General features: G+C 47.6%; 3 protein-coding genes across 5 annotated transcripts; all 3 read right to left on the bottom strand.

Moving 5' to 3' along the window:
- Positions 1–1,718: 1,718 nt before the first annotated feature.
- Positions 1,719–2,477, bottom strand: LOC109782284 (uncharacterized). The gene has a single exon (XM_020340886.3). It carries the CDS (start codon positions 2,475–2,477, stop codon positions 2,010–2,012), a length of 468 nt encoding a protein of 155 aa, XP_020196475.1. The 3' UTR covers positions 1,719–2,009.
- Positions 2,478–4,154: 1,677 nt separating this feature from the next.
- LOC109782264 (probable F-box protein At3g61730) lies at positions 4,155–7,295 on the bottom strand. Its single transcript, XM_020340865.4, has 8 exons — positions 6,856–7,295; positions 5,757–5,989; positions 5,617–5,661; positions 5,348–5,515; positions 5,183–5,230; positions 4,921–5,091; positions 4,702–4,809; positions 4,155–4,591 (listed from the first exon to the last, which is right to left on the bottom strand). Exons 1-8 carry the CDS (start codon positions 7,293–7,295, stop codon positions 4,506–4,508), a joined length of 1,299 nt encoding a protein of 432 aa, XP_020196454.1. The 3' UTR covers positions 4,155–4,505.
- Positions 7,183–11,100, bottom strand: LOC109782269 (uncharacterized). Of its 3 annotated transcripts, none has more exons than XR_002237470.4 (7): positions 10,883–11,099; positions 10,730–10,783; positions 9,931–10,004; positions 9,590–9,707; positions 9,406–9,464; positions 7,766–7,932; positions 7,183–7,469 (listed from the first exon to the last, which is right to left on the bottom strand). XR_002237470.4 is itself a non-coding variant. In XM_073510109.1 (7 exons), the coding sequence occupies exons 1-6, from the start codon at positions 10,994–10,996 to the stop codon at positions 8,445–8,447; spliced, it is 462 nt and encodes a 153-aa protein (XP_073366210.1). In that variant the 5' UTR covers positions 10,997–11,100; the 3' UTR covers positions 7,729–7,932; positions 8,443–8,444. The 3 variants fall into 3 exon arrangements, 2 of the variants coding, with proteins under 2 accessions (XP_020196465.1, XP_073366210.1); XM_073510109.1 differs by lacking the exon at positions 7,183–7,469 and adding an exon at positions 8,443–8,487 and having other exon boundaries at positions 7,729–7,932; positions 10,883–11,100; XM_020340876.4 differs by lacking the exon at positions 7,183–7,469 and having other exon boundaries at positions 7,556–7,932; positions 10,883–11,100.
- Positions 11,101–25,501: the final 14,401 nt, after the last annotated feature.

Here is a 25,501-nt window from a genome sequence, read left to right as displayed (position 1 = left end):
TTTTTCTTTCGCGAGAACGATCAAGGTTTCGTTGAGGAGGAAAAGAAGGATACTAGTACCACTACTTGGCGATCGATTGGGATTAGCAGGTCATCATCTTCCATTATATGTTTTCGGCAAAAAGAAAGGAAAATCCTCCATTATACGTGACGAAGATACGGAAATGGCTACAATCGACTAAATTTAGAAGTTGGTCAGTTGATTTGTTCCCAACCGTTGGATGAAAAAACAACCGTTGAATCTTCTTGTTATATCTCTGAAAACATTGTTCATCGTTTTTCTTGTTTGAAATCTCGACCTGAACCGTTCACAACCGTCGGTTTCTGTCCCCGCGGCCCGCGGCACTCCTGCAACCGTCTCGTCGCCCCGTCCTCCCCTCAACCGCCGTCGTGCTGCCGCCACCCCGGCCATCCTTCTAACCCCGACGATGACCGGTTTTTGAGGGTGAACTTGCACCGCCCTCACACCCTCAAGGTTGCGTTCGGTTGACATGGATTTGAGGGGGTTTGGCAGGGATTGAATCCCATACAAGTCAATCCCCCCCCCCCCCCCCCCCCCCCCCAAATCCCCTCCAATCCCCTTGAGACAGGGTGTAACCGAACAAAGCCTAAGATAGATAATGGGCAGCCTGCCACCCTAAGATAGATATTGGGGTCTTCTCTTGCGAGCTCCTTCCTTCCCACCAACGAGCTCCTTCCTTCACGCAAAAATCAACTGATCCAAATTCCAAAGTTGGGAGACTTACATATAGCTATTGTTCGAAAATTCTAATGTCTAGTTTGGACTTGGAAGAAATACATAGTACGTAGTTAGGAAATGTTTTGGTTAAGCAGCAACTACGCCCCCACCCACCTTCTCTGTAATAAGCAATTTGCACCATCAAAATGGCTTGACGAAACTCCATCGCGATCTGAATAAACCATGAGATCTTGCACCGAAATGTATGATGCACATTCGTTTTGCTCAAATTCCAGCTAATAACACAAAACGTGGAAAAATATCGCTGAATAAACAACATTTCCGTGGGGCGACCGCCGTCCAGCACAACTCAACCACAACACTAGCGCGAGCGCCCTGCCCTTGTTTATTGCAATTTGGAAGGAGAAGAAGAAGAAAGGATTGGTTGATTGTTTTATTTTTCTCAAAAAAAGAGAGGATTTGTTGGGTTTTCTATGCAACCGATTCAGTCATCCAAACCCACCACGTACCGCCTAGGCCTAGCAGAGAGAGAAGAACAACCACTGCACATGGGGCGCCCGCCAATCAAGCTCCCCACCCAACCAATCCGTCGCACGAGTTACGTTCCAGGACAAAAACCCATCCGGCCGCTGCATTATTAAGTTTTCCATATCGCAACCAACAAATGATCCACCTTCGGAGCAGCAACCTCCATCGATATCGCCAGCTTCCTCTACATTGTTTTCTGAAAAAATATCACGTAGAGCGAGCGATGGGAGTTCGGGAGTGCAGATGTGAACAAAATGTGTATGTGTTGTGATGCGTAGAGCAGGACACCGTCTGCGTCGATCATCCATTTAGAAAAATGGTTTCCAGTACGTACGTAGCCAATTCTGTCAGTGCGTGCTGACAGAGAAAGGCCAGATAGTTAATTTGCTAGCTAGTTATCTGAAACAATGTCCATTATTATCTTTGCTAGAAGAAAACACACAACTAACTAAAAAAAGAAGAAGAAAAGACACATGGATTAGCACGAATGATTTATGAAGAAAACGAAATTTCATTCCATTTCTTTGGGATGGTGATCGAGGGAGCAGTACAAGCGATCGGGATGAACAGCATGGGGGGAGCAGAAGAGAAGCTTCAAAATAGGGAAGCTGCTATATACACACACACCAGCATCAGCGTACGGATGATGCATGGGAGGGGGAGCTGCCGGTGTCGCCTGCTCGCCTCTCAACCCAAATCTCCCTCCTCCCTTCTCGCTCTCTCCCTCTCTCTCGGACACGCGAAGCTACATAACACACGTACGTGCACGGTGCCCGGTGCACCTACGACGACTCCTCGGGGATGCTCGCCAGCGCGGGCCGCCACCCGGCCGCCGCGGCAGCATTGGCGGCGGCGCGGCGGGCCTCCATCCTCTTGATCTCGGCCACGATCTGCGCCGCCGTCTTCTGGCCCCCCACGGTCAGCGACAGCAGCCGCGCCGCCTCCTCCTTGCTGAGGAGCACCTTCACCCTCACGACGCCCTTCCTCTGGCCGCCACCACCACCCGCCGCCGCTCGTCTCGGGGAGGCCTTGCCGTGGCTGGCCTTGACACTCTTCACGCCAGCTCCACCTACTTCAGAATCAGATTCCGGAGAGGACTTGCCGCCAATCTTGTTGCCGCGCGGCGTCCTCTTCATCCTGTGGAGGACCCTCATGAGAAGCTTGAGCGAGTACATCCTTCGCCTGGGCTTCGCCGCCGCCGGCAGAGCCTTCACGCCCTGGTCGACCAAGCACGGCAGAGCGTTGCCCATTTTCTCTCGTCTCTCTGCTGCTTGCCGTGTGCTGGCTTGCGAACTTGTGGCTGTGCTTTGCCGTGAGCAGAGCTGGGGAAAGAGAGAGCGAGAGAGGGCTAGAAGCCTAGAATAGATGAGCAGTGCCAATGGCCGCCTGGTGGGGACAGCCATGGCGTCTATATAACGGCACAGCCAGCCGCGCAAGGACAAGGGTTGGAAGGAAACGTAACTAGAATATAGTACGCGAGGAGTAGGTTGCACTGCCCAATGGACAGCATTTGCTACAAGAGCTTAGGGGTCAAAATGGCCTTCAACAGTTAGCACTTGCAAGTTGACACAGATTATTATTACCACTGCACAGACCAAAACTAATCACATCAAAGCAAAGTCGGCACATGCTGCGCACCGCAATACTACAACTTGGCCAACATTTGTACTACTATATCACTTGTTATTCAGAAAGAAAAGAGAGGAGCATGTGTGATGGCACTTCATCAAAGTGGGTGTTGCATGGAGTTTTGTGGGCGGTGACATGCGCATAGGGTTCGTGGATGACTACGTTTCTACGGGAAAGGAGACGCCGTGGGGTGGAAAGGCGACTAAAAATACGGTTTATCATGACCAGGATCATTATCTTGTACTTGAGCTTGGACCGGAGTAGGCCGTCCATTGCATCATGTGCGGGATTCCTACTAGTCCAATGGAGTAGCAGAGACCATGGAGAGGATTAGGCTGGCTGGGTCGCGGAACAAGTAGATCACAGCTACTCTTCTGAGCCTGGCCTCTAAGCTCCAGGTGCATGCAGACAGAGGTGGGTGCTATTGCTGATTTGCCTAACCACGTGAGTGGTAACCGGAATGTGTGCAGCATTTCGGGCTCCAGATTAGCAGCATCTGGCGCTGGCGAAGAGGACCGGGGGAACGAGCCGATTTGGTGTGATAAGTTTGCGCCTTCCGGAATTGCCAAGCCCAGATGGAGACATCGGCAGTCTGCAGCTGCGAGTTCAGACTTTCAGAACTTGAAGCTCTCAACCCAACAACCAGCTTAGAGCTCCACTGCGTATGAATGGCAGGAGATCGATTCTAGTGTGCGCCTTTCCATCCAAGGAAGAAAAATTACCAGTGATCCTTGCTGCACCACGTCTGCGCTGCTTCTGCTTTCAGGTTGCTAGCTATCTGTTCTGCATTGCGTTTGCGTAGCCGTATACCAAACCAACTCCATTCCACTGGTTCGATTTACACATTGCAAGGCTGCTACGAAAGGAGAAATATAGGTCTTGTGGGAAATGCATTTTGCCAACAAGGAAGGATCTCAGGGTACGAAGAAGCCCACAAGATCGATTGGCCATAAACAGACCACTAATGCCCATCTGTTTCACAGCTAGTATTATGCCCATCTGGCACACAAGAAATTTGAACGAAAACAACAATGAGTGGACAAAATACATAAGCAAAAGAGTTTTCCTTTTTTTCTTTTTCTTTCAGATATTGTTCGAGTTGTGTCAATCATGATCTAATAGTGCATGGGAAAAAAACACTGCTAGAAGTAACTAGCATCTAGAGTTCACCAGTGCCATGTTACCCATGTCTGAAGAACTCTAATGCTGTGCATCCATTCCATTATCCACACGGTAGATACAGAAGCAGCAAGCCAGCCAAGTAAACAGAGTAAACCCAGTACATACCAATACCAAGGTAAGCTCGAATAATCCACATGGTGCTATATATATTTATATATATGCTCAAAAAATTGCGCAGCTCTTCGACGAAGTACAAACATACTGCATTAAACATTGACCGATAAAACAAACAACAGAGAGCCCGCTCCATTTGTGCAATTTCCTATTTTCGTTTTCTAAACGCCGATTTAATTACTCTACTTCTCTCTTTTTTTTGCGATGGAATTTATCTACCCCGCTGTACCCCTTCCTTTGTGACTATCCCCCTGTCAGCACTAGCATCAGAGCAAACTAAATACCAGGCATTAACACATTTCCACAACGCGGCATCAAGGAACCCAGCCAGAGATGAACCAAGCACGAACGAATCACAGGAGCTGCTGCGTGATCCTGACAGACACGATCTGCCCGCCCCTCGACATGTCCCGCATCGCCTGGAACCTCGACAGCAACCCTGTCATGGGAGACACACACACGCGTCATAGCAAAGATTCATGTCAGAACTAGACTCCAGGCAGATAAATGCGTTACTTCAGGTCATGATCTTGCCAGAACTAGACATACCTTCGTTGGGCTTGAGGTTGCTGCTGAGGGCGACAGCGACCGGGGTGAAGCATCCCTTGGGCAGCAGGTTGGTGCGATCCCGGATCCAAGACTTGGAGTTGAGAATATCTGCACAAACCATGCCACAGGCCCACAGTCAGCGTGAGTGTCATCCTCATATCCAGGCAATCACGCACGAGTAATGAAGTGCTGGAATGGATGAATAGTTCAGGAACAAACTTTTGACACATGGGGAATCGATGTAGTCGTAGTTGAAGATGGCAGCAGCGGCAGTATCCAGCTTCTCATTGCTGAAGTGACTGCCGAGGTCCTCATACTCCCAGGTCCCATCCCTGAACTTGTTCTCCAGGTACAGCTCGCAGTGCCGCGCGTCCAGAACCTGCATCGTCCCTGTACCACAGGTTGTTCCAACCCAAACCAAATTCAGAAACAAGCACCACAATGGCAGGACCAAGAACAAACACCAGCCTAGCATCATCACCTTCGCACTTGTTGAGGTTGCACACGGGGCATCGCACCATGTTCATATCTGCAGCATTCAAGAGGACCAAAGAACAATGAGGAATGTCAGGCATTTTAACAAGACCAGCAAGTGAGCCAGGAATGGCCGAGAAGAAGGGCACATGATCATGATGTATGCATGTACCAGCGATCCAGATCCCGGGGCGGACGTTGGTGAGCAAGCAGGCTCCCATGAATCCGATGGAGATCTCCGGGCCATCATCCAGGATCGGCCTCCACGGTGGCAGTGCCAGCTTCGCCGTCAGCAGCAGCTTCGGCGTGTCCATCAGGAATCCACCAATGCGAAACCACTCTGCACCACACCAAGCGTCAGGTAACCACATCACAGTAAAACAGCAAGAAACAGGCCGGGAGAGGATTTCGGGAGTCAGGACGCCGCTGTGCTGTGCTCACCAATGTGCTTCTCGGGCTGACGGAAGCAGTATGCATGGGTATCGTCTGAAAGAAACAGAGGACAGAGGAGCAAGCATGTCAGTACGTGCGACTGGTGTCAGTGGGGGGAGGAAGAAGCACACCGAAGACTTGGTGCGTACCGAAGGCGGTGGCGTAGAGGAGGCGCCAGGAGCGGTGGAACGGGCGGGGAACCTGGAGGAGCCTGAGCATCTTGGGATCGTTGGTGTGGAGCGAGAGGTCGCGGAGGAAGGCGTAGCGCCAGATGGAGTCCTCGTAGAGGAGGCGGAAGAACCAGAGGCAGGTGGCGGAGAGCCTCAGCAGGTCAGCGCCGTGCAGGTGCTTGGCCACCTCCGTCCAGATGTCCGGCTCATACCTGCACCAAACAACACGACGAGAGTATTCAGATTCCAAACCTGCAGCACAAATCACAGAACAGATAGATAACGAATTCCTGAATCACAAGTTCACAACACAAAGCACGAAAACAGCACTCCGATCACAGTAGAATCCCTGAAGCATCGGAATCACAAGTAATCGGTTCATACGTCAGGCATTATACATTGGTCAGCAAGCACTTGGCTCCAGCGAATTTGAATTCTAACCCAAAAAGCAAAATGACACGGCAGTACACCCAAGCTGCGACCACAAACAGCAATGCAGAGGGCGCGTTGGGCCAAATCGAACACCTACTGCTTCAAAACCACCAGCAGAACCGTACCCGAATCAATTCAAACACACGAAGCTATGCCCAGCGACTCTGCATTCCTAATTGGGAACACTAAGCCCGGAATTTCGAGGGCGCAGCGCACCAGTTCTTACACCAAACACATCCAACGCAACAGAAATTCGAATAATCTCCAAGCTCCAGTCTACTACGTCCAGAGGATTCAAACAGCAACACACACTGCAAACGGGGTTAAGTTGTGATCGCTTTAATGCCAAGCTCGATTCACAGCAGCAGAATTCAAACCAATTCAATACGCAATTCAGAAGGTAATTTGCACGGATTCATCACACAAACGCTCAAGCCCAATTCCCTCCCTCCGACCCGATGCACCAAGTTCCAGAACCACACACGCACACTTCATGACCAGAGGATTCAAACTAGGAACTCGAATCGATTCGAAGCGCAGTCCAATTAAGTCCGCCACCACGGGGAAATTCAAATCGACAGACCCGCACGCACGCATGCACCGGGAGAGAGAGCAGAGAGAGAGGGAGCGGGGAACAGCAGCTTACCAGTTGAAGGGGACGCGAGAGCGGGGGATGAAGGAGACGCGCGACAGCGGCGCCACGATCCTGCAGCACCTGGAAGGCTGGAGCCCGGCGACGGGGCTCCCGATGCCCTGCTGCGCGCACCTGGCCCTCTTGCTCGGCGCTGGCTGCCTCCTCGCTGCCGCGGGCCGCCGTGGCTGCTTCCTCTCCGCGTCCTGCTTCCGCGGCCGCTTCCTGGGCGACGTGGGCGGCGGCGACGAGACGAAGTCGGGGTCGAGGCGCCGCGGCCGCGGGCGCTTCCTCAGCTCCATCGCCATCCCCTCCCCCGGCTCTCCCTGCGTCTGTGGCTCCGGGCGCAGGAGGGAGAAGGCCTTGCCCATGCAGCGCCTGGGACTGGGAGGCGGAGGCGAGGTGCCGTGCGCTGCTGCTGCGTGTGGGGGGAGGAGGAGCAGCGACGATCGCATATATAGGTGGAGGCGAGCGACACGGGTTTCGAAATTTGAAAATGGCTGGGAGAACTGAAGCAGAGAGTCCACGCGTGCCGTCCCACCGGTTCACTGGCGTGTGGGCCCGCCGCGACGTCCGTTCTGGTGGGCCCCGCGGGCCAGTGGACAGGAGCGAAGGGTATCCAGCTTCTTCTGCAAGAGGGGGATGAAAAGTTCAGGAGTAAGTGGAAATGTCTGCAGCTGTGGAATGCAAGTACAGAGCAAAGATACTGTCAAAATGGACAGGTAAACAAATGGAATCTGATTCAGCTGAGTTTTTGCAGCAACAAATTTACATAGAATCTGATTTGAAGGAACAAATGGAATCAAGGGTTACAGAAGGGAGTTGTGAGCTGCACAAATAAAGTGTTGCTCGTGTTGCATCTATGCACTATACGGAGCTTGATCCGTCCATCATTCATCAACAAAAGGGGAAATGAGTGGAATACATGCACTGCAGGAGCGGTGGAGACGAACAGATCTCCAATTTCAGGCGCCGGAGCATGTTGACAATGACCATCAGGCGCCAAAGTAACATCATAGCTCAGTGTCGCACAGCTTCACCATCAGGTTGGAAACAATCTGTCGAGCGAAAGGGATGTAGCTCAAGCTATACCTGCAAGGGAAGCATGGTCAGGTAATTCTGCCTTATTATTCTTCTGAAACTAGGTAATTCTGTCAGTTGACTGAAAGGGGAAAGAACAGGAAATAGAGATACAATCAGTGCACTGTTTTATTGGTTGGAGATTTTACAGTGTCCAAAAACCCCCGCACCTACGTTCACCGCTACACATTTTTAAGTGCTATATCAAAGTTTGCATCATTGCATGGTCCAATCCAATGAAGCTCTGTGTTCAAATATAGCATTATGTCATATTTTCCCTTTGGTTCAAACTGAGATACCATATCCTACTACACGCTGCTGCTGGACATTGATTACAAGAAGAAGCAGTTCCAAGGACACATGAGAACTGCATGCCATGATTCAGCAACGAAAACGCGACGGCCACACGATCATACATGCCAGTTTAGCTGGTAACTCCAGTTGCATTTCTGCTTCCGGATCCTTGAAGCACTACTTATTAGTACTTACTCTCGACAAAAGGTTTGGCTATTGATTACTCACCCTTATCTGCTGCCTGCACCATTGTGTACAGCACTTTCAACAGCCCTGCGGAGCTAATAGCCAGTCATTGCTTACTCCAGGTTTGCACATGCAACGTTTATACAGAGATGATGCTGTGACCACTCATGGTTATGGGCTACTAATATAGCATCGTTATTTGGTACTCTTAGCATTTTTAGGTATGTGCTCTTTACAGTTGTATACTTGTATAGCTATGTAGGTCCAACTGTACAAGAAAGTACGTTATCAAAAGACATAGTCGAGGCCTATGTATAACAGAGTGCATTGAAGGATTGGGCCAACTGCATATCATCCACTGGTGTATTTGTGCTCCCACCACTCCAATCTAAAATAATAAGCAAGTTTGAGGTGTAGCTCTATTTCGAATTCCAGGTATTGCTTTTTCGACTATTTGACATGGCTGGAACTGACCATGCTACACATATACAATGACTTAAATAACTTGGGTGAAGAGATACAAAGGACAAAACGACAAAAATGAGGACAGCCTGAAATCAATTCCTGAAAATGCAAGAGGACATAACAGTTTTCTGTCATCTTGAAGTATAAAGCTAATCTCAGTTTTGCTAATGGTCCTCTAAACACACATTCGGTGCATGATAGCACTCAAGGATCAAATGACTGCACATAATTAACTGTATCCATGCTATATGCTTGAAAAGTATTGACAGGTGTTCAGATTATCCTAGTGCATGCAGCAGAACGACATTCTAGACGTTGCCTCACTTAGCACAGTAATAAGTATCAAAATACAAGTGTCATGTACTTTTTCTACAAGCAAAACAAGCAAGTATTTTCGTAGTCTTGTATCTTCCCTTGGTCTAATTGAGGTACATCATGCCTCAATTCAGGCATATTTGCAACTTTTCAAGTGACATTACAATGTGATAGTTAAGGATTAACAAGTCAGTAAGTCTGCTATTTGTAGCAAAGGCAACTTACCAGAAGAGCGCACATATCTCACATATGATTGCAATCAATGTTAGCAGCTTGTCATGAATCTGCACATAGACCAGAGTCAGAACACGCAGTTATCTGTTGGGTTTTGATAGCTGTTCATTCAACTAGGTTATTTCCTTACAGGAATAAAGCCATAAAATGAACTAAGGGTTTAGAGATTACTAACCAAAAGAGCGAAAATCAGAGCAAAAACAGCACATCCAACATAAATAGCCGTTGCATAAACACGAACTGGGTCAAGCATCATCCTCAATTGTTTATTTACCCCCATTACAAAGACTGTGCTGCCAAACAAAGGTTGAAATCAACATATTGCAACAGGTGAATATTCAAGAAGAAAGTTAAGTAGAGCTAATGCATGAGCTGAACATATGTATCAAACTGGCATTTGACAGGATCATATGATTCACTTGAAAAATTTACTGCAGTTATATAAATGGAGACACCGATATAGGGAGGATTACAAATATAAACAGAAAGCCCATGAGTTAAAATCTGTGTAATCACCTGCCAACTGCCATTATGTTTCCAAATGTAAACAAGAGAGCAAATTTGATAGGTCTGGCGAAAACAATAAGTGACTGCAAAATAAAATGAAAGGTAAGTACTAAATCATAAGAAGAATTTACATTTAGACAAGTTTTACTTGCTGCAACTAACTTCTGCTAAAGAGTTTAGAATTGCCAGTAAACTGTACTATAAGTTTAAAGCCTAATGATCCAATGTCTACACCCTAATGGAATTAGGTGAATTAACATTTGTCTTGGTCATCCAAAACCAAATCAGAACAAATTTCGCATAAGCATTGCATTTGAAACCTTAAGCTCCAACTAAGAGAAGGCAAAACATCAGTTCAGTAGTTCACTAGCACCGACAGGCGACAGGTTAAATGTGACATGAGCTTACCAGGAAGGGCTCACAGGCACCGACAGGTTAAATGTGACACGAGCTTACCGGGAAGGGAAAATCCAGCAATGAAATCAGTGTTGGATTAACTAAAGTTCTTAATGCTGAAATAGGCATTTACGCATGTGATACATTTCTTTCTGACTTGCAGCTTTGTTAATCCTAAATGTCTGAATGACATATTTAATATTTGGAAGGAATAGCATCAGGCATTGCCGGAAATAACACAGTAAGCCCAACTCTTAACTATAGTTCTTAATCCCTCAATGTATAGGATCCAATTGCTGAAAATAGCGTCAGCAGAGCACGGGCAGCCAACATGGCTAATTATTCACCTGCAGTCAACTACAGCAAAAGCTGTGCGGGCGACAGATCATAGGCGGAAATTACAGCAACGTACCAGCATCATGAGGGCGAGTCCAGCAACCAAGCAAGCCGCGAAGGCGTAGAGCCGCTGAACCAGGCAAAACAAGCAGAACACATCAGATCGACAAGGACCAAGAAAGTAGAAACAGCTGCTGCGGTCGAGGGTTCTCGGAGGGGTCTGCTTTACCTGGAGAGGGGAGAGAGAGCAGAGGCCTTCGGTATCACCGAGGATGTCGTCCTCCTGCCACTCTTCGTCGTCGCCGCCGGCGAGCGACCGGTGGAGGCGGGTGAGGGCGTCCATGATTGCTCCGATCGGGTTCTCTGCTTCAGTTTTGGGGATCGGCTTCCATCGGGTTGGCGTGGACAGGAGTGCTTGCGTGAAATCAGGGCCGTCCGTTTGGCTCCTCGGAGATCTGAAGGCTGGGAAGAAGTCAAGAATTGGGTGAGAGCATCCGCGGAGCAACTCGAGCAGTTCCCCACGCTAAAGGGAATCGAAAAGATAACGCCCACACGTGTGAGCGTTATCAAACTCGCCCACATGCGTCGATCGTCGTACAGTGCCTTTTGCATGAATCTTGGCATGAAAAGGCTGATTTTATGTGCCACGTAGGACAAGTCGTGTGTGTGGCGTGTAAGGAGTTCGTCCGCACGCCGGGTTTCTCTCCGAGGTCAACGGTTGCCAGTCGGGGGCGTGCGGTGGAACTGCCGTCGCGCCCGCACGCCGCGCCCGACTACGGTTGCCGGCTCCCACGTCTCGCCACTTCGCCCCCCATCTGGCGGTTCATTTACTCCCCTCCCCATTCATTACTCCCCAAACCCACTATCCAGACCACTTGCATTCGATTGAGGAGAAACCGAGAGGAGAAGGTGGCGGCAGCGGTGGAAGAGTCGACCGCATTCGCGGCCGTCGGTGGGGCTCGCCGGACCGGAGCGTCGTCGCCGGAGAGCCGCAGTTTGAAGGTAATGCTCCACCCACACTCACATTCCTGCCTGCGATTTCCACCCCCTCTCACTGTGGTCAATTTCCGCTTGAGTTTTCTCGAGATTCCGGCGGATTCGCGGTGCTTCGGCGTCCCCGTCGACGGTGGAGTCCCTTGCCGTTTAGGGTGGCATTGCACAGTTTCGTTGCCGCCGCGGTGGCAGTAATGCCGGTGTGGCTTGGCCTGTCCGCAGCCACATCCGGGTTTGCCTTGCGATTGAGCGGGCGATTTTTGTAGATGTTAGTTATGTTTTGCCTCGAAATGCTATGGCCATCAGTGTAGGTTGTTTTTTTTTTGTTAAATTTCAGGGTATGATAGTTGCGAATGAACCCTAGATCTAGTTAGGTGCATTTCAAAGTGTAAGATAATGGCAGCCATGGCATTTTCAACAACTTTTTTCACTGATGGCAACTAATTTCCTGATCAACCGAGTCAGTTGCCACAACTATGCTCTTCCATGTGGCAACTAATTTTGTGAACACACTATGGTTGTTGCCATGTCATAGGCAGGATAATGGCAAATTCACTATACTACAGTTGACTGTATTACATGGCAACTCATTTTTTATATGAGTCCAGGGTGTGAATTGTCACATTACATGTTGTGTAGTGGAAGTTGTCTCTTTTTTTGAAGTGCCTTGCATTAACATGGCAACTTGAACCTAGTACATTTGCTTGTGAATACATGGCAACTCATTTTTATATGAGGCCAGGGTGTGAGTTGCCACATTATATGTTTGCGCAATAGAAGATGTCTGCCTTTTTTGGAGTGCCTTGTGCTAACATGGCAACTTGTACATTTTTTATGAAGCCAATGTGTTTAGTTGCCACATTTCATGTTGGGCAATCCTAGGGGGGGTGGGGGTGGTTGGGTGTTCCTATGATCTGCCTCATTTTGCCACTTTCAATTGAGCCAATATGGCAAGTAGATTCTGCTAGCTGGCAACTGCTTCCTTCAGAAGCTCATACACGTCCAGTTGCCATGCTTCCGCAATTTACTTTTCCACTTTGATTTTTTTTCTGCCTTTTTGTGCATGTTCAGCACATGGCAATTACTGCCCTCTTCAGATGCTTAACTTTGGGGCAACCATTAGAGTTTTCATTTTTTGTTCATAGAAGATATCAAGTGAATATTTACTTTATGTGTTTCTTTTCTGTATCTGTCGGCTGTGTTTTCATTTCAACCTAACGTGTGTTTTGTTCTTACCTTAGCACAATGGCTGGCGGCGACCATCAAGACGATGATAATGACTTCATGGAGTTACCGCAACAGAATCGCGCGACTGGTCGGACAAAAGATGCCGATGAGGTCACTTTCCACCCCCCATATGTTTTAATGTCACATTGACTTTGCAATATTGCGTTAGAAACTAAACTTTCACGACATTGAAACATGGCAACAAATGTTCCTTTTTCTGTTATGCAAAAGAAGAAACATTATCGCAATAGGGCTTCGCAAGAACGCCTGACTATATTGACCGAGGGATTTACTGACGAGCAGAAGGGAGCTGCCGGTGAGATGGGGATGCAGGCTCTGATGGATGTTCGGTGCAAGAATCTGGTGAACCCTGTATGCGACTGGCTCGGTGAGATTTATGATCCTGACTCCAGGGAATTTGTGATTCCGGGACGTGGAAGACTGCCTTTGGACGAGGAATCCGTGTTCTGCACTTTGGGTGTGCCCCGTAGAGAAATCAAAGTCCCGTATGAGGTGAATAACAAGATCGAGGAAGCCTTGTTCGCCCGTTTGTTTCCTGGGATGGCATCAATGCCGAACACGACTTTGCTGGCAAATTCGCTGGAGGGCATGAAAACCCATGGTGAGGTTTTTAAGATGAAGCTCCTCATGTATCTGATCTTAGCTGTTTTTGCGCCTACCACATCTCTTCGCTCAAGCAATAAGTGCTTCCCCATCCTAGTGAATGCTCTCTCTCTACTTCTTTCTTCCTTCAATCTTTTGATTCTGATGTCATCTGGAAGCGACTCACTACCAGTTTTTTGATGCTTTTCATTTGAATGTTGATGCGGCAACTTTTTGTCCTGAAATTTGTGTTGTGCAGGCGAAGCTGAAAGACGTGAAGAACATGAATTGGTGTAAATTCATCGCGGACTTCCTGCATGATGCATTCTCAAACAAGATGTACCAGAAGGGCTATCGCCTGCACTTAATGGTATTTTTTCCCTACTCTTTTGCAATTACTCTTACCACGGTTGAATGTTTTCCCAAATCAACATGTCAGTTGTTGATAAGTGTGAACCTTACAGGATCATGTATGGCACCCCTTTGTTTTCATTGTTTATGTGATTTGTTTACATATGCAAGTGACTTCTTTTTGATCCATGGCATCCGTGGTTGCTGCCTACAAGGCAATAGCATTTTTTCAACAACACAAAAAAAGTGTTCATTTTCATACATCCACTCTCTGTTTATACAATCTGCATGGCAACTATGATGTTGAGCTTGTGGCAACTACCAGCATAACAGGATGGCAACTAGCAGCATAACAAGATGGCAACTGCCAGCACAACATGATGGCAACTAACACAGATAGATGGCAAATCTTTTCCCTTCCATTTTTTCCCCTTCAACTTGATGACTGAAGGACTCTACATTAGCTTCTTTTTCAACATAGCATGCTGGCAACTGAAATATTTTATTTTTAATTGTATACCAGCTCATGTACATTGATCGTCTTGATCTGTCCACCGTCGACTTTACTGGTATAGGAGGCCCGCCGCCTCCACATAAGTTTGTTGTTTCTGCGTGGACGTACGATCATGTCAAGGTTGTGCTTGCCGCAGACAGGATAACTGATACGAAATATGGGAAACTGCAGGTTAGTTCTACCTCCTTTCTTGCACGACATTCTTCAATTTCGATGCTACATAACATATGAAAAAAATCCCCATACGGCAACCATCTGTGGCTAACAAGAGATAAATACCTTGTTAGCCATGGATGTCTGCCCATGGCACCCATTTCTGACGCCACACGGCAACTCTGCCGTCCGTGTTGACACTTCTTATTTCTCCCTCTTTTTTTGCAATACATGAATTGTTAGTCACTGTTCCTTATTTTCTCTCTTACATCTTAGTTGTTTTTGATGATTTCCAGCTGATGGCCAAGCATGCTATAGACTACAACGTGTTTGGTGCGCCTCAAAACTTTGGCAAGTGGATGGATGTGCATTCAGCTCCATCTTGTCCTGCTGAGGTAATCAAGAATGTTTATTTTGTTTTTTGAATTTGTTTTCCTCTTTTTTATACATATCCCTATGGTTGTTTTGGGTTATTTGTTCTTACGCACGTGACTCTAATATGGTTGGTTACTGTTACCTTTTGTTTCGTGCGCAGGCGAGGGCACCTGTTGAGCATCTAGTTGGGCAGTTTGCTTCCGGCATGACCAGCTTGCTCGGGAAGTTGGTTGAGGGTTGGACGGCACTCAATGGCTCTGACAGCGACGCGGTTGCGAGGCAGTTCACACCATTTGTTGGAGAACGGACAGATCGGCCAACTGGTTGCCGTGGCCGGTACGACTACAATAGCTCCCAGGAGATCCCTGACACGCAAGATGAACTAGATGGGGATGCTGGTCTCGACAAGGACGATGATGACGACATGGAGAACGTGCAACATGAAACCGACGACGATGAACATGTTGAAGTTCGTGCAGGTGGTAAGAAGGACAAGGCTGCACCAGATGTCCCCCCACAGGAGAAAGTCATTGAACAGACATTTGCGAGAGACAAGGGGGTGTCGCCCTCAAAGAGGGGCAGGGCTCCAGAGGATGTTGGGCAGGGCTCTGTTGGCAAGAGGTCTGGGACCGATCCCGTATCTGCTAGGAGGAGGTTCGACATCTATTTTAGTGTTTTGTTTGTCTCTCATTTTTAACAGACCTACCCTTTTTTCATTGTCTGCTAAGCGCGGCATGATTTTTGTGTCTCACACTTGGTACCTTTTTTCGCCATTTTTCTACGTGCAGTGAGGTGACAGCTGGTGGATGAGCAGTTATGAAGAAACAAGCACCAACGCCAACCCGTGTTTCTGCCCGATTGAACAAGGGTGCTCCCACTGCTGGTGACATCCCTTCCACTAGGTCGTCTCCTCGTACGTCGACGTCCAACACTGGGGATTCTGTCGTGTTGGAAGACTTGAGGAAGACAGTCAAGAAGTAGGTTCTCCCTGTTTTTTCATTGTCATAGTGCTATATTTTTGCTTGATGCATTCTAGATTATACACAACCTTTTTAGTTTATACATTTATGCGGCAACTACCCGTCTGCTTTTCAATGCAGCTGTCCAGCTTGCCACATGGGCTACTGCCATCAGTCCCACATGGCAACTGTTGTTTTCTCATGATCTTTTTTTGCTGCATGGCAACTCCTCCTTGTTCTGCATGGAAACTGCTAACTAGGCCACATGGCAATTCTTATTCCACTTATATGGCAACTACCAGCTTTCAACTGGCTTCCACCCCCCTACATTGTCTTGTGTGCTCATCCATACCTAGTTCTCAAATGGCAGCTCTGGCACATCACACATTTTTTCATTTTTAAGATGGCTACCATGGCAACTATTTTGTTCAAATTTTTATACTCTTCATGTGCTTTTCTTGCAGGGTGAAGAAGAATACTACACGCGTGACCAAGCAGAACACTAGAGACCAACTCGAACGCATTCATTCAAAGCTGTCAACAGGTGGCAACTCAGATGTTCATGAGGCGCCAGTCGACAAAACTGCTGCTGCATCGTCCACTGTTCCCACTAGCTCTGATGCAAGCGGCCGACCATCTCCGCCGGTTGCAGATGTGCAGGCTACAACAATAGGCATCCGTACATCTGGGAGTGATGAGTCAGTATCTGCCAGGACTGCTGAGATATTGCCTACTCTGCAGGCAATGAAGGATGCTGCTGTGACCCATGCCACCGGATCAGCAAGTGTTGAAGTGGACGCTCCCGATATCAACCTAAGCAAGGAAGATTCCCGCTCATCTGATACGGATTCCAAGCGTGTGGTTGGTGGCACTTCTGCATCCACAAAAGAAGGGGCTGCGGCGACAATTCATAATGAGATGCCATCCACAGGTGAGACTCTGGGCACAACAGCTCCAGCTTCTGGTGGTCCAGAGGTTGCTACGGCAACCGTTACGCGAGCTGGTCTTCCACCTAGGCGGCATAGCCCCCGCAAGCAATCTGCAGACATACCCAACGCACCAGCTGTAGCTAGGAGCAGCAGAGATGACTCTGTTTATGTGCCTGCGTCCACACCGTTCCCACCACCTGCCAAAAGCAATGTTATGGAGAAAACGACGGTCCGGAGCGCAACTGATGCAGGTGGCAAGCCGGGCACGACTGACGGAGGTGAACGTCCGGAGCAGACTGCGTCTTTACCCTCCGTGGAGAACCCCAGCTTAAATCTGCGCACTTCTAAGCTCCTAGTCAACATTGGTGTCCCATACAGCCCAAACACGAAGATTGGCAAGAAAGTTGCGGTTGATACCGTTGGCAGCACGCCCCGCCCTACTAATAAGCCTGATGATACTACAGAAGATGAGGCAGAAATGTTTGTTGATCTGTCACCCCTGGATTCTGCGAAGCAACTTCCTCGCGATCCGGCTGGTAGGGAGGAGAGGCACCCAATGGCCTTCACCCCACCGAATTGTAGCCTTGGCATCGATCGCAGTCAAGATGAACCAGTGGTGCAAGATCCTATGCCAGTTGCCTTTGCTTTCCCGGCAGGCATGGCCCCAATGATGGCGCATCCAATGGCTGGTGGGAGGAAGGCTGTGAAGTTTGCAGAGCCGATAGTGCAAGGTACATTTTTTGTGTGTTTATCATTTTGTTTTCTACATTTTTTTAGACGCTTGTCACAAGCTTTTTTTGGTTTCTCACTGGTGATGGCAAATCTCATCTGATGCACATGGCAACTGGAGTTGCTGCACCATGTCACCTACAGTTTGTTGCCATGTTGCAATTCCATCCGCCAAGCACATGGCAACTAGAGTCGTTGCAACATGGCAACTACAGTTCAACCCACGTGGCAACTGTAGTTGTTGCCACATGGCAACTACAGTGCACTACACCTGGCAACTGGAGTTGCCTCCACATGGCAACTCCCTATTTTTTTGCACCTACATTTCATATTCTGCACCCTTTCACAATAAACTTGTTTTGTTTCTAGGTATCCTAACCCACTGTTTGATCCTTGCAGCCACCACTGAGGAGATTACGTCGTCACTTAATGAAGCTTACCGCAGGATTGAGGAGGCAGCATTACAGAGGAGGTCCTCACGAGGTCAGGGGCAATCAAGTTCTAACGTGCCTGCTGAGTCGGTATCTGAGGATACCGTTAGAAGTGCCACCCCTGGTTCTGTGAGGCAGCATAGGGTAGTTCACGCACCACCCGCGGATGACTATGAGCCCGAAGTCAAGGCCACAAAGGAGCAGAACCAGTTGTACGGTATTGTCAAGCGTTTTGGAAATGCGAGGTCCAACAGCAAGCACATGAAGGAGCTGAAAGCGTAATGCCCACACCACATAACCCCTCACTTGCTTTCCTCTTATTTTTTTCATTTTGCTATTCTAGAGATGCTTTGTTTATGTTTTATTTCTATTTTTTACTTAGTAGACATGATTCTTTCATGTTATATCATTTTCATACAGCTCGTGTTTGGACAGAACCAAGATCATACAATGTGATGCGACGTACGTTGACCTAGGTGATCTTGCCGAGTCTGTAAGGCCACTCGGTAAAATGTCGAAGAATGTAGTTGCGTGTGGGATTGACTTCATCAACATGCATATGGATATTTGTCCCAACAAAACAATCATGCAGTACAGTGTGACCTGCAAAATATGGGATGGTGACTTCCACCATAAAATCCTGAGGAAGCATTTTGCTGCGCATGGTGAATTCAAGCTCACAATGAAGAAATGTGTGAGTATTCCTTCTTCTTTTTTTGCACATTTTCCTCCCATGATATGTTTTGTCAGTAGCTATGCTTCACATGTGGGCTACACACTATTTTGTGACAGATGTTTCATGTGGCAACAACTGCCATGTAAAATGAGTTTGACTGCTTTTTAATGCACTTATGTGGCAACTTCAACTAAAATACTGGGCAACTTTGTTCATACATGGATGGCAACTTCTTTTAATTACACATGGCAACTAAACATTCTCTATGGGTGTACTTTTGGACACTTGCTGCTTTGTCATTCATGTACCTCTTAGTGCATCCGGCGATATCTTTACATATCATTTTTCCAACTACATCATTGTTGTTTTTGATGTTAACTCTGCTTTTTCTTTTTCCTTTATCTTACTTTGCAGGTATTGTTCCTCATGTTGCAGGAGCTTGCACCACACGACACACATGACAAGTGTGGTCACCACTACGCGATTTGCCTTGACCTGAAGAACCAACGATTTGAGGTGCTAGATTCAATGCGTTCAGAAGCTGATGCAGACCTTACTACGCATGCTAAATTCTTCATCAACAACCTCAAAGAGACATGGAACCGTCACTATGAAAACTCAAGGGTCCAGATCGGTCATTTCCCAATCGAGTACGTCGCGACTACGAAGCAAGGAAACCGGTAATTACTATCTTTTTCCATGTGTTCTCCACACCAATCCCAAACCTTTTTTGTCACCTCTGCATTGAAGTTTATGATTTTTTCTGTTCTCTTTAGTTGACCTGATTCTTTTCTTTATAGGCATGACTGTGGCTTTCACATGTTGGAATTGAAGGAAATATGCCCTAGAGGCAATAATAAAATTATTATTTATTTCCTCATATCATGATAAATGTTTATTATTCATGCTAGAATTGTATTAACCGTAAACATAATACATGTGTGAATACATAGACAAACATAGTGTCACTAGTATGCCTCTACTTGACTAGCTCGTTAATTGAAGATGGTTGAGTTTCCTAGCCATGGACATGAGTTGTCATTTGATTAACGGGATCACATCATTAGGAGAATGATGTGATTGACTTGACCCATTCCGTTAGCTTAGCACTTGATCGTTTAGTATGTTGCTATTGCTTTCTTCAAGACTTATACATGTTCCTATGACTATGAGATTATGCAACTCCCATTTACCGGAGGAATACTTTGTGTGCTACCAAACGTCACAACGTAACTGGGTGATTATAAAGGTGCTGTACAGGTGTCTCCGAAGGTACTTGTTGAGTTAGCGTATTTCGAGATTAGGATTTGTCACTCCGATTGTCGGAGAGGTACCTTTGGGCCCTCTCGGTAATGCACATCACTATAAGCCTTGCAAGCAATGTGACTAATGAGTTAGTTGTGGGATGATGCCTTACGTAACGAGTAAAGAGACTTGCCGGTAACGAGATTGAACTAGGTATTGAGATACCGACGATCGAATCTCGGGCAAGTAACATACCGATGACAAAGGGAACAATGTATGTTGTTATGCGGTTTGACCGATAAAGATCTTCGTAGAATATGTGGGAGCCAATATGAGCATCCAGGTTCCGCTACTGGTTATTGACCGGAGACATGTCTCGGTCTTGTCTACATAGTTCTTGAACCCGTAGGGTCCGCACGCTTAAAGTTTGGTGACGATCGGTATTACGAGTTTTTGTGTTTTGATGTACCGAAGGTAGTATGGAATCCCGGATATGATCACAGACATGACGAGGAGTCTCGAAATGGTCGATACATAAAGATCGATATATTGGACGGCTATATTCGGACACCGGAAGTGTTCCGGGTGGTTTCGGAGAAAACCGGAGTGCCGGAGGGGTTACCGGAACCCCCCGGGGAAGTATTGGGCCTTAGTGGGCTTGAGGGGAGAGAGAGGGCAGCAGCCCAGGAGGTGGCACGCCCCTGCCATGAGGAGTCCGAATTGGACTAGGGGAGGGGGGTGCGGCCCCTCTTTCCCTCTCCCTCTCCCTCTCTTTCCTTCCCCCTTCCCTCTTCCTAGTTGGACTAGGAAAGGGGAGTCCTACTCCTACTAGGAGGAAGACTCCCCCTCCTTGGCGCGCCCCAAGGGCCGGCCGGCCTCCCCCCTTTCTCCTTTATATACGAGGGCAGGGCGGCACCTCTAGATACAACAATTGATCTCTTGATCTCTTAGCCGTGTGCGGTGCCCCCCTCCACCATATTCCACCTCGATCATATCGTAGCGGTGCTTAGGGGAAGCCCTGCGTCGGTAGCAACATCATCACCGTCATCACGCCGTCGTGCTGACGGAACTCTCCCGTGAACCTCTGCTGGATCGGAGTTCGCGGGACGTCATCGAGCTGAACGTGTGCTGAACTCGGAGGTGCCGTACATTCGGTACTTGGATTGGCCGGATCGTGAAGACGTACGACTACATCAACCGTGTTGTGCTAACGCTTCCGCTTTCGGTCTACGAGGGTACGTGGACAACACTCTCCCCTCTCGTTGCTATGCGTCACCATGATCTTGCGTGTGCGTAGGAATTTTTTTGAAATTACTACGTTCCCCAACAGTGGCATTCGAGCCTGGTTTTATGCGTAGATGTTATATGCACAAGTAGAACACAAGTGAGTTGTGGGCGATACAAGTCATACTGCTTACCAGCATGTCACACTTTAGTTAGGCGGTATTGTTGGATGAAGTGGCCTGGACCGACATTACGCGTACGCTTACGCGAGACTGGTTCTACCGACGTGCTTTGCACATAGGTGGCTGGCAGGTGTCAGTTTCTCCAACTTTAGTTGAACCGAGTGTGGCTACGCCCGGTCCTTGTGAAGGTTAAAACAACACTAACTTGACGAACTATCGTTGTGGTTTTGATGCGTAGGTAAGAACGGTTCTTGCTCAGCCCGTAGCAGCCATGTAAAACTTGCAACAACAAAGTAGAGGACGTCTAACTTGTTTTTGCAGGGCATGATGTGATGTGATATGGTCAAGGCATGATGCAATATTTTATTGTATGAGATGATCATGTTTTGTAACCGAGTTATCGGCAACTGGCAGGAGCCATATGGTTGTCGCTTTATTGTATGCAATGCAATCGCCCTGTAATTGCTTTACTTTATCTCTAAGCGGTAGTGATAGTCGTAGAAGCAATAGTTGGCGAGACAACAACGATGCTACGATGGAGATCAAGGTGTCGCGCCGGTGACGATGGTGATCATGACGGTGCTTCGGAGATGGAGATCACAAGCACAAGATGATGATGGCCATATCATATCACTTATATTGATTGCATGTGATGTTTATCCTTTATGCATCTTATTTTGCTTTGATTGACGGTAGCATTATAAGATGATATCTCACTAAATTTCAAGATAAAAGTGTTCTCCCTGAGTATGCACCGTTGCCAAAGTTCGTCGTGCCGAGACACCACGTGATGATCGGGTGTGATAAGCTCTACGTTCATCTACAACGGGTGCAAACCAGTTTTGCACACGCAGAATACTCGGGTTAAACTTGACGATCCTAGCATATGCAGATATGGCCTCGGAACACTGAGACCGAAAGGTCGAGCGTGAATCATATAGTAGATATGATCAACATAGTGATGTTCACCATTGAAAACTACTCCATCTCACGTGATGATCGTACATGGTTTAGTTGATTTGGATCACGTGATCACTTAGATGATTAGAGGGATGTCTATCTAAGTGGGAGTTCTTAAGTAATATGATTAATTGAACTTAAATTTATCATGAACTTAGTACCTGATAGTATTTTGCTTGTCTATGTTGATTGTAGATAGATGGCCCGTGTTGTTGTTCCGTTGAATTTTAATGCGTTCCTTGAGAAAGTAAAGTTGAAAGATGATGGTAGAAATTACACGGACTGGGTCCGTAACTTGAGGATTATCCTCATTGCTGCACAGAAGAATTACGTCCTAGAAGCACCGCTGGGTGCCTGGCCTGCTGCAGATGCAACTGACGACGTTAAGAATGTCTGGCAGAGCAAAGCTGATGACTACTCGATAGTTGAGTGTGCCATGCTTTACGGCTTAGAACCGGGACTTCAACGACGTTTTGAACGTCATGGAGCATATGAGATGTTCCAGGAGTTGAAGTTAATATTTCAAGCAAATGCCCGGATTGAGAGATATGAAGTCTCCAATAAGTTCTTTAGCTGTAAGATGGAGGAGAATAGTTCTGTCAGTGAACATATACTCAAAATGTCTGGGTATAACAATCACTTGATTCAACTGGGAGTTAATCTTCCGGATGATAGTGTCATTGATAGAATTCTTCAATCACTGCCACCAAGCTACAAGAGCTTCGTGATGAACTATAATATGCAAGGGATGGATAAGACAATTCCCAAGCTCTTCGCAATGCTAAAGGTTGCGGAGGTAGAAATCAAGAAGGAGCATCAAGTGTTGATGGTCAACAAGACCACCAGTTTTAAGAAAAAGGGCAAAGGAAAGAAGAAGGGGAACTTCAAGAAGAACAGCAAACAAGTTGCTGCTCAAGAGAAGAAACCCAAGTCTGGACCTAAGCCTGAGACTGAGTGCTTCTACTGCAAGCAGACTGGTCACTGGAAGCGGAACTGCCCCAAGTATTTGGCGGATAAGAAGGATGGTAAGGTGAACAAAGGTATATGTGATATACATGTTATTGATGTGTACCTTACTAGAGCTCGCAGTAGCACCTAGGTATTTGATACTGGTTCTGTTGCTAATATTTGCAACTCGAAACAGGGACTACAGATTAAGCGAAGGCTAGCTAAGGACGAGGTGACGATGCGCGTGGGAAATGGTTCCAAAGTCGATGTGATCGCCATCGGCACGCTACCTCTACATCAACCTTCGGGATTAGTTTTAGACCTAAATAATTGTTATTTGGTGCCAGCGCTGAGCATGAACATTATATCTGGATCTTGTTTGATGCGAGACGGTTATTCATTTAAATCTGAGAATAATGGTTGTTCTATTTATATGAGTAATATCTTTTATGGTCATGCACCCTTGAAGAGTGGTCTATTTTTGTTGAATCTCGATAGTAGTGATACACATATTCATAATGTTGAAGCCAAAAGATGCGGATTTGATAATGATAGTGCAACTTATTTGTGGCACTACCGTTTGGGTCATATTGGTGTAAAGCGCATGAAGAAACTCCATACTGATGGACTTTTGGAATCACTTGATTATGAATCACTTGGAACTTGCGAACCATGCCTTATGCGCAAGATGACTAAAACGCCGTTCTCCGGAACAATGGAGCGAGCAACAGATTTATTGGAAATCATACATACTGATGTATGTGGTCCGATGAATATTGAGGCTCGCGGTGGGTATCGTTATTTTCTCACCTTCACAGATGATTTGAGCAGATATGGGTATATCTACTTGATGAAACATAAGTCTGAAACATTTGAAAAATTCATATAATTTCAGAGTGAAGTAGAAAATCATCGTAACAAGAAAATAAAGTTCTACGATGTGATCGTGGAGGAGAATATTTGAGTTACGAGTTTGGTCTTCATTTGAAACAATGCGAAATAGTTTCGCAACTCACGCCACCTGGAACACCACAGCATAATGGTGTGTCCGAACATCGTAACCATACTTTATTAGGTATGGTGCAATCTATGATGTCTCTTACCGATTTACCACTATCGTTTTGGGGTTATGCATTAGAGACAACTACATTCACGTTAAATAGGGCACCATCTAAATCCGTTGTGTCGGCGTTCTGGGAACGGGGGTCCCCAGACTTGCCTGCCTGCGGCCCACGGCGTGGCTGTGCTACAGGCCTGTACGGACCATCTTCATCAACAAGGCATTCAAGACCCTCGCGAGGGGCCAAGCCTCGCGAGGCGAACGACACAAGACCTCCTCGGGAGCGGCCTGTTGAGGAACGTAGCAGAAATTCAAAATTTTCTATGCATCACCAAGATCAATCTATGGAGTAATCTAGCACCGAGGGGAAGGGGAGTGCATCTACATACCATTGTAGATCGCTAAGCGGAAGCGTTGCAAGAACGCGGATGAAGGAGTCGTACTCGTAGCGATTCATATTGCGGTTGATTCCGATCTAAGCGCCGAACCACGGCGCCTCCGCGTTCAACACACGTGCAGCCCGGTGACGTCTCCCACGCCTTGATCCAGCAAGGAGAGAGGGAGAGGTTGGGGAAGACTCCGTCCAGCAGCAGCACGACGGCGTGGTGGTGGTGGAGGAGCGCAGTAATCCAGCAGGGCTTCGCCAAGCACTACGAGAGACGAGGAGGGAGAGAGGTAGGGCTACGCCAAGAGGGAGAGCCAATCATGTGTTGGGCAGCCCCCATACCTCAAGTATATATAGGGAAAGTGGAGGGGCTGCACCCCCACCTAGGGTTCCCTCCCTAGGGGTGGCGGCAGCCCCCAGATCCCATCTGGGTGGCGGCCAAGGGGGAGAGAGGGGGCGCACCTAGGGTGGGCCTTAGGGCCCATCTGCTCCTAGGGTTTGCCCCCTCTCCTCTTGAGGGCGCCTTGGGCCTTGGTGGGAGGCGCCCCAGCCCACCTAGGGGCTGGTCCCTTCCCACTATTGGCCCACGTAGGCCTCTGGGGCTGGTGGCCCCACCTGGTGGACCCCCGGGACCCTCCCGGTGGTCCCGGTACGTTACCGATAGCACCCAAAACTTTTCCGGTGACCAAAACAGGACTTCCCATATATACATCTTTACCTCCAGACCATTCCGGAACTCCTCGTGATGTCCGGGATCTCATCCGGGACTCCAAACAACATTCGGTAACCACGTATATCTATTCCCTATAACCCTAGCGTCATCGAACCTTAAGTGTGTAGACCCTACGGGTTCAGGAACCATGCAGACATGACCGAGACGTTCTCCGGCCAATAACCAACAGCG

The sequence above is a fragment of the Aegilops tauschii genome, chromosome 3 (assembly GCF_002575655.3).
Source record: "Aegilops tauschii subsp. strangulata cultivar AL8/78 chromosome 3, Aet v6.0, whole genome shotgun sequence".
NCBI classification, from domain to species: Eukaryota; Viridiplantae; Streptophyta; class Magnoliopsida; order Poales; family Poaceae; genus Aegilops; species Aegilops tauschii.
Note: the sequence above shows the minus strand (reverse complement) of the source record. Positions and strands in the feature narration are given on the sequence as shown.

Bases quoted from the DNA above. Each gene is read 5' to 3' on its own strand.
- LOC109782269 (XM_020340876.4), bottom strand. From the start codon at position 10,996: ATGGACGCCCTCACCCGCCTCCACCGGTCGCTCGCCGGCGGCGACGAC. The intron at 9,465-9,589 runs GTTAGTAATCTC...GTCTATGTGCAG, and splicing joins CTCTGATTTTCGCTCTTTTG to ATTCATGACAAGCTGCTAAC. The intron at 7,933-9,405 runs GTAAGTTGCCTT...CTTCCCTTGCAG, and splicing joins GAGATATGTGCGCTCTTCTG to GTATAGCTTGAGCTACATCC.
- LOC109782264 (XM_020340865.4), bottom strand. From the start codon at position 7,295: ATGCGATCGTCGCTGCTCCTCCTCCCCCCACACGCAGCAGCAGCGCAC. The intron at 5,092-5,182 runs GTGATGATGCTA...CCTGTGGTACAG, and splicing joins CAACCTCAACAAGTGCGAAG to GGACGATGCAGGTTCTGGAC. The intron at 4,810-4,920 runs GTTTGTTCCTGA...TGGTTTGTGCAG, and splicing joins CGATTCCCCATGTGTCAAAA to ATATTCTCAACTCCAAGTCT.
- LOC109782284 (XM_020340886.3), bottom strand. From the start codon at position 2,477: ATGGGCAACGCTCTGCCGTGCTTGGTCGACCAGGGCGTGAAGGCTCTG.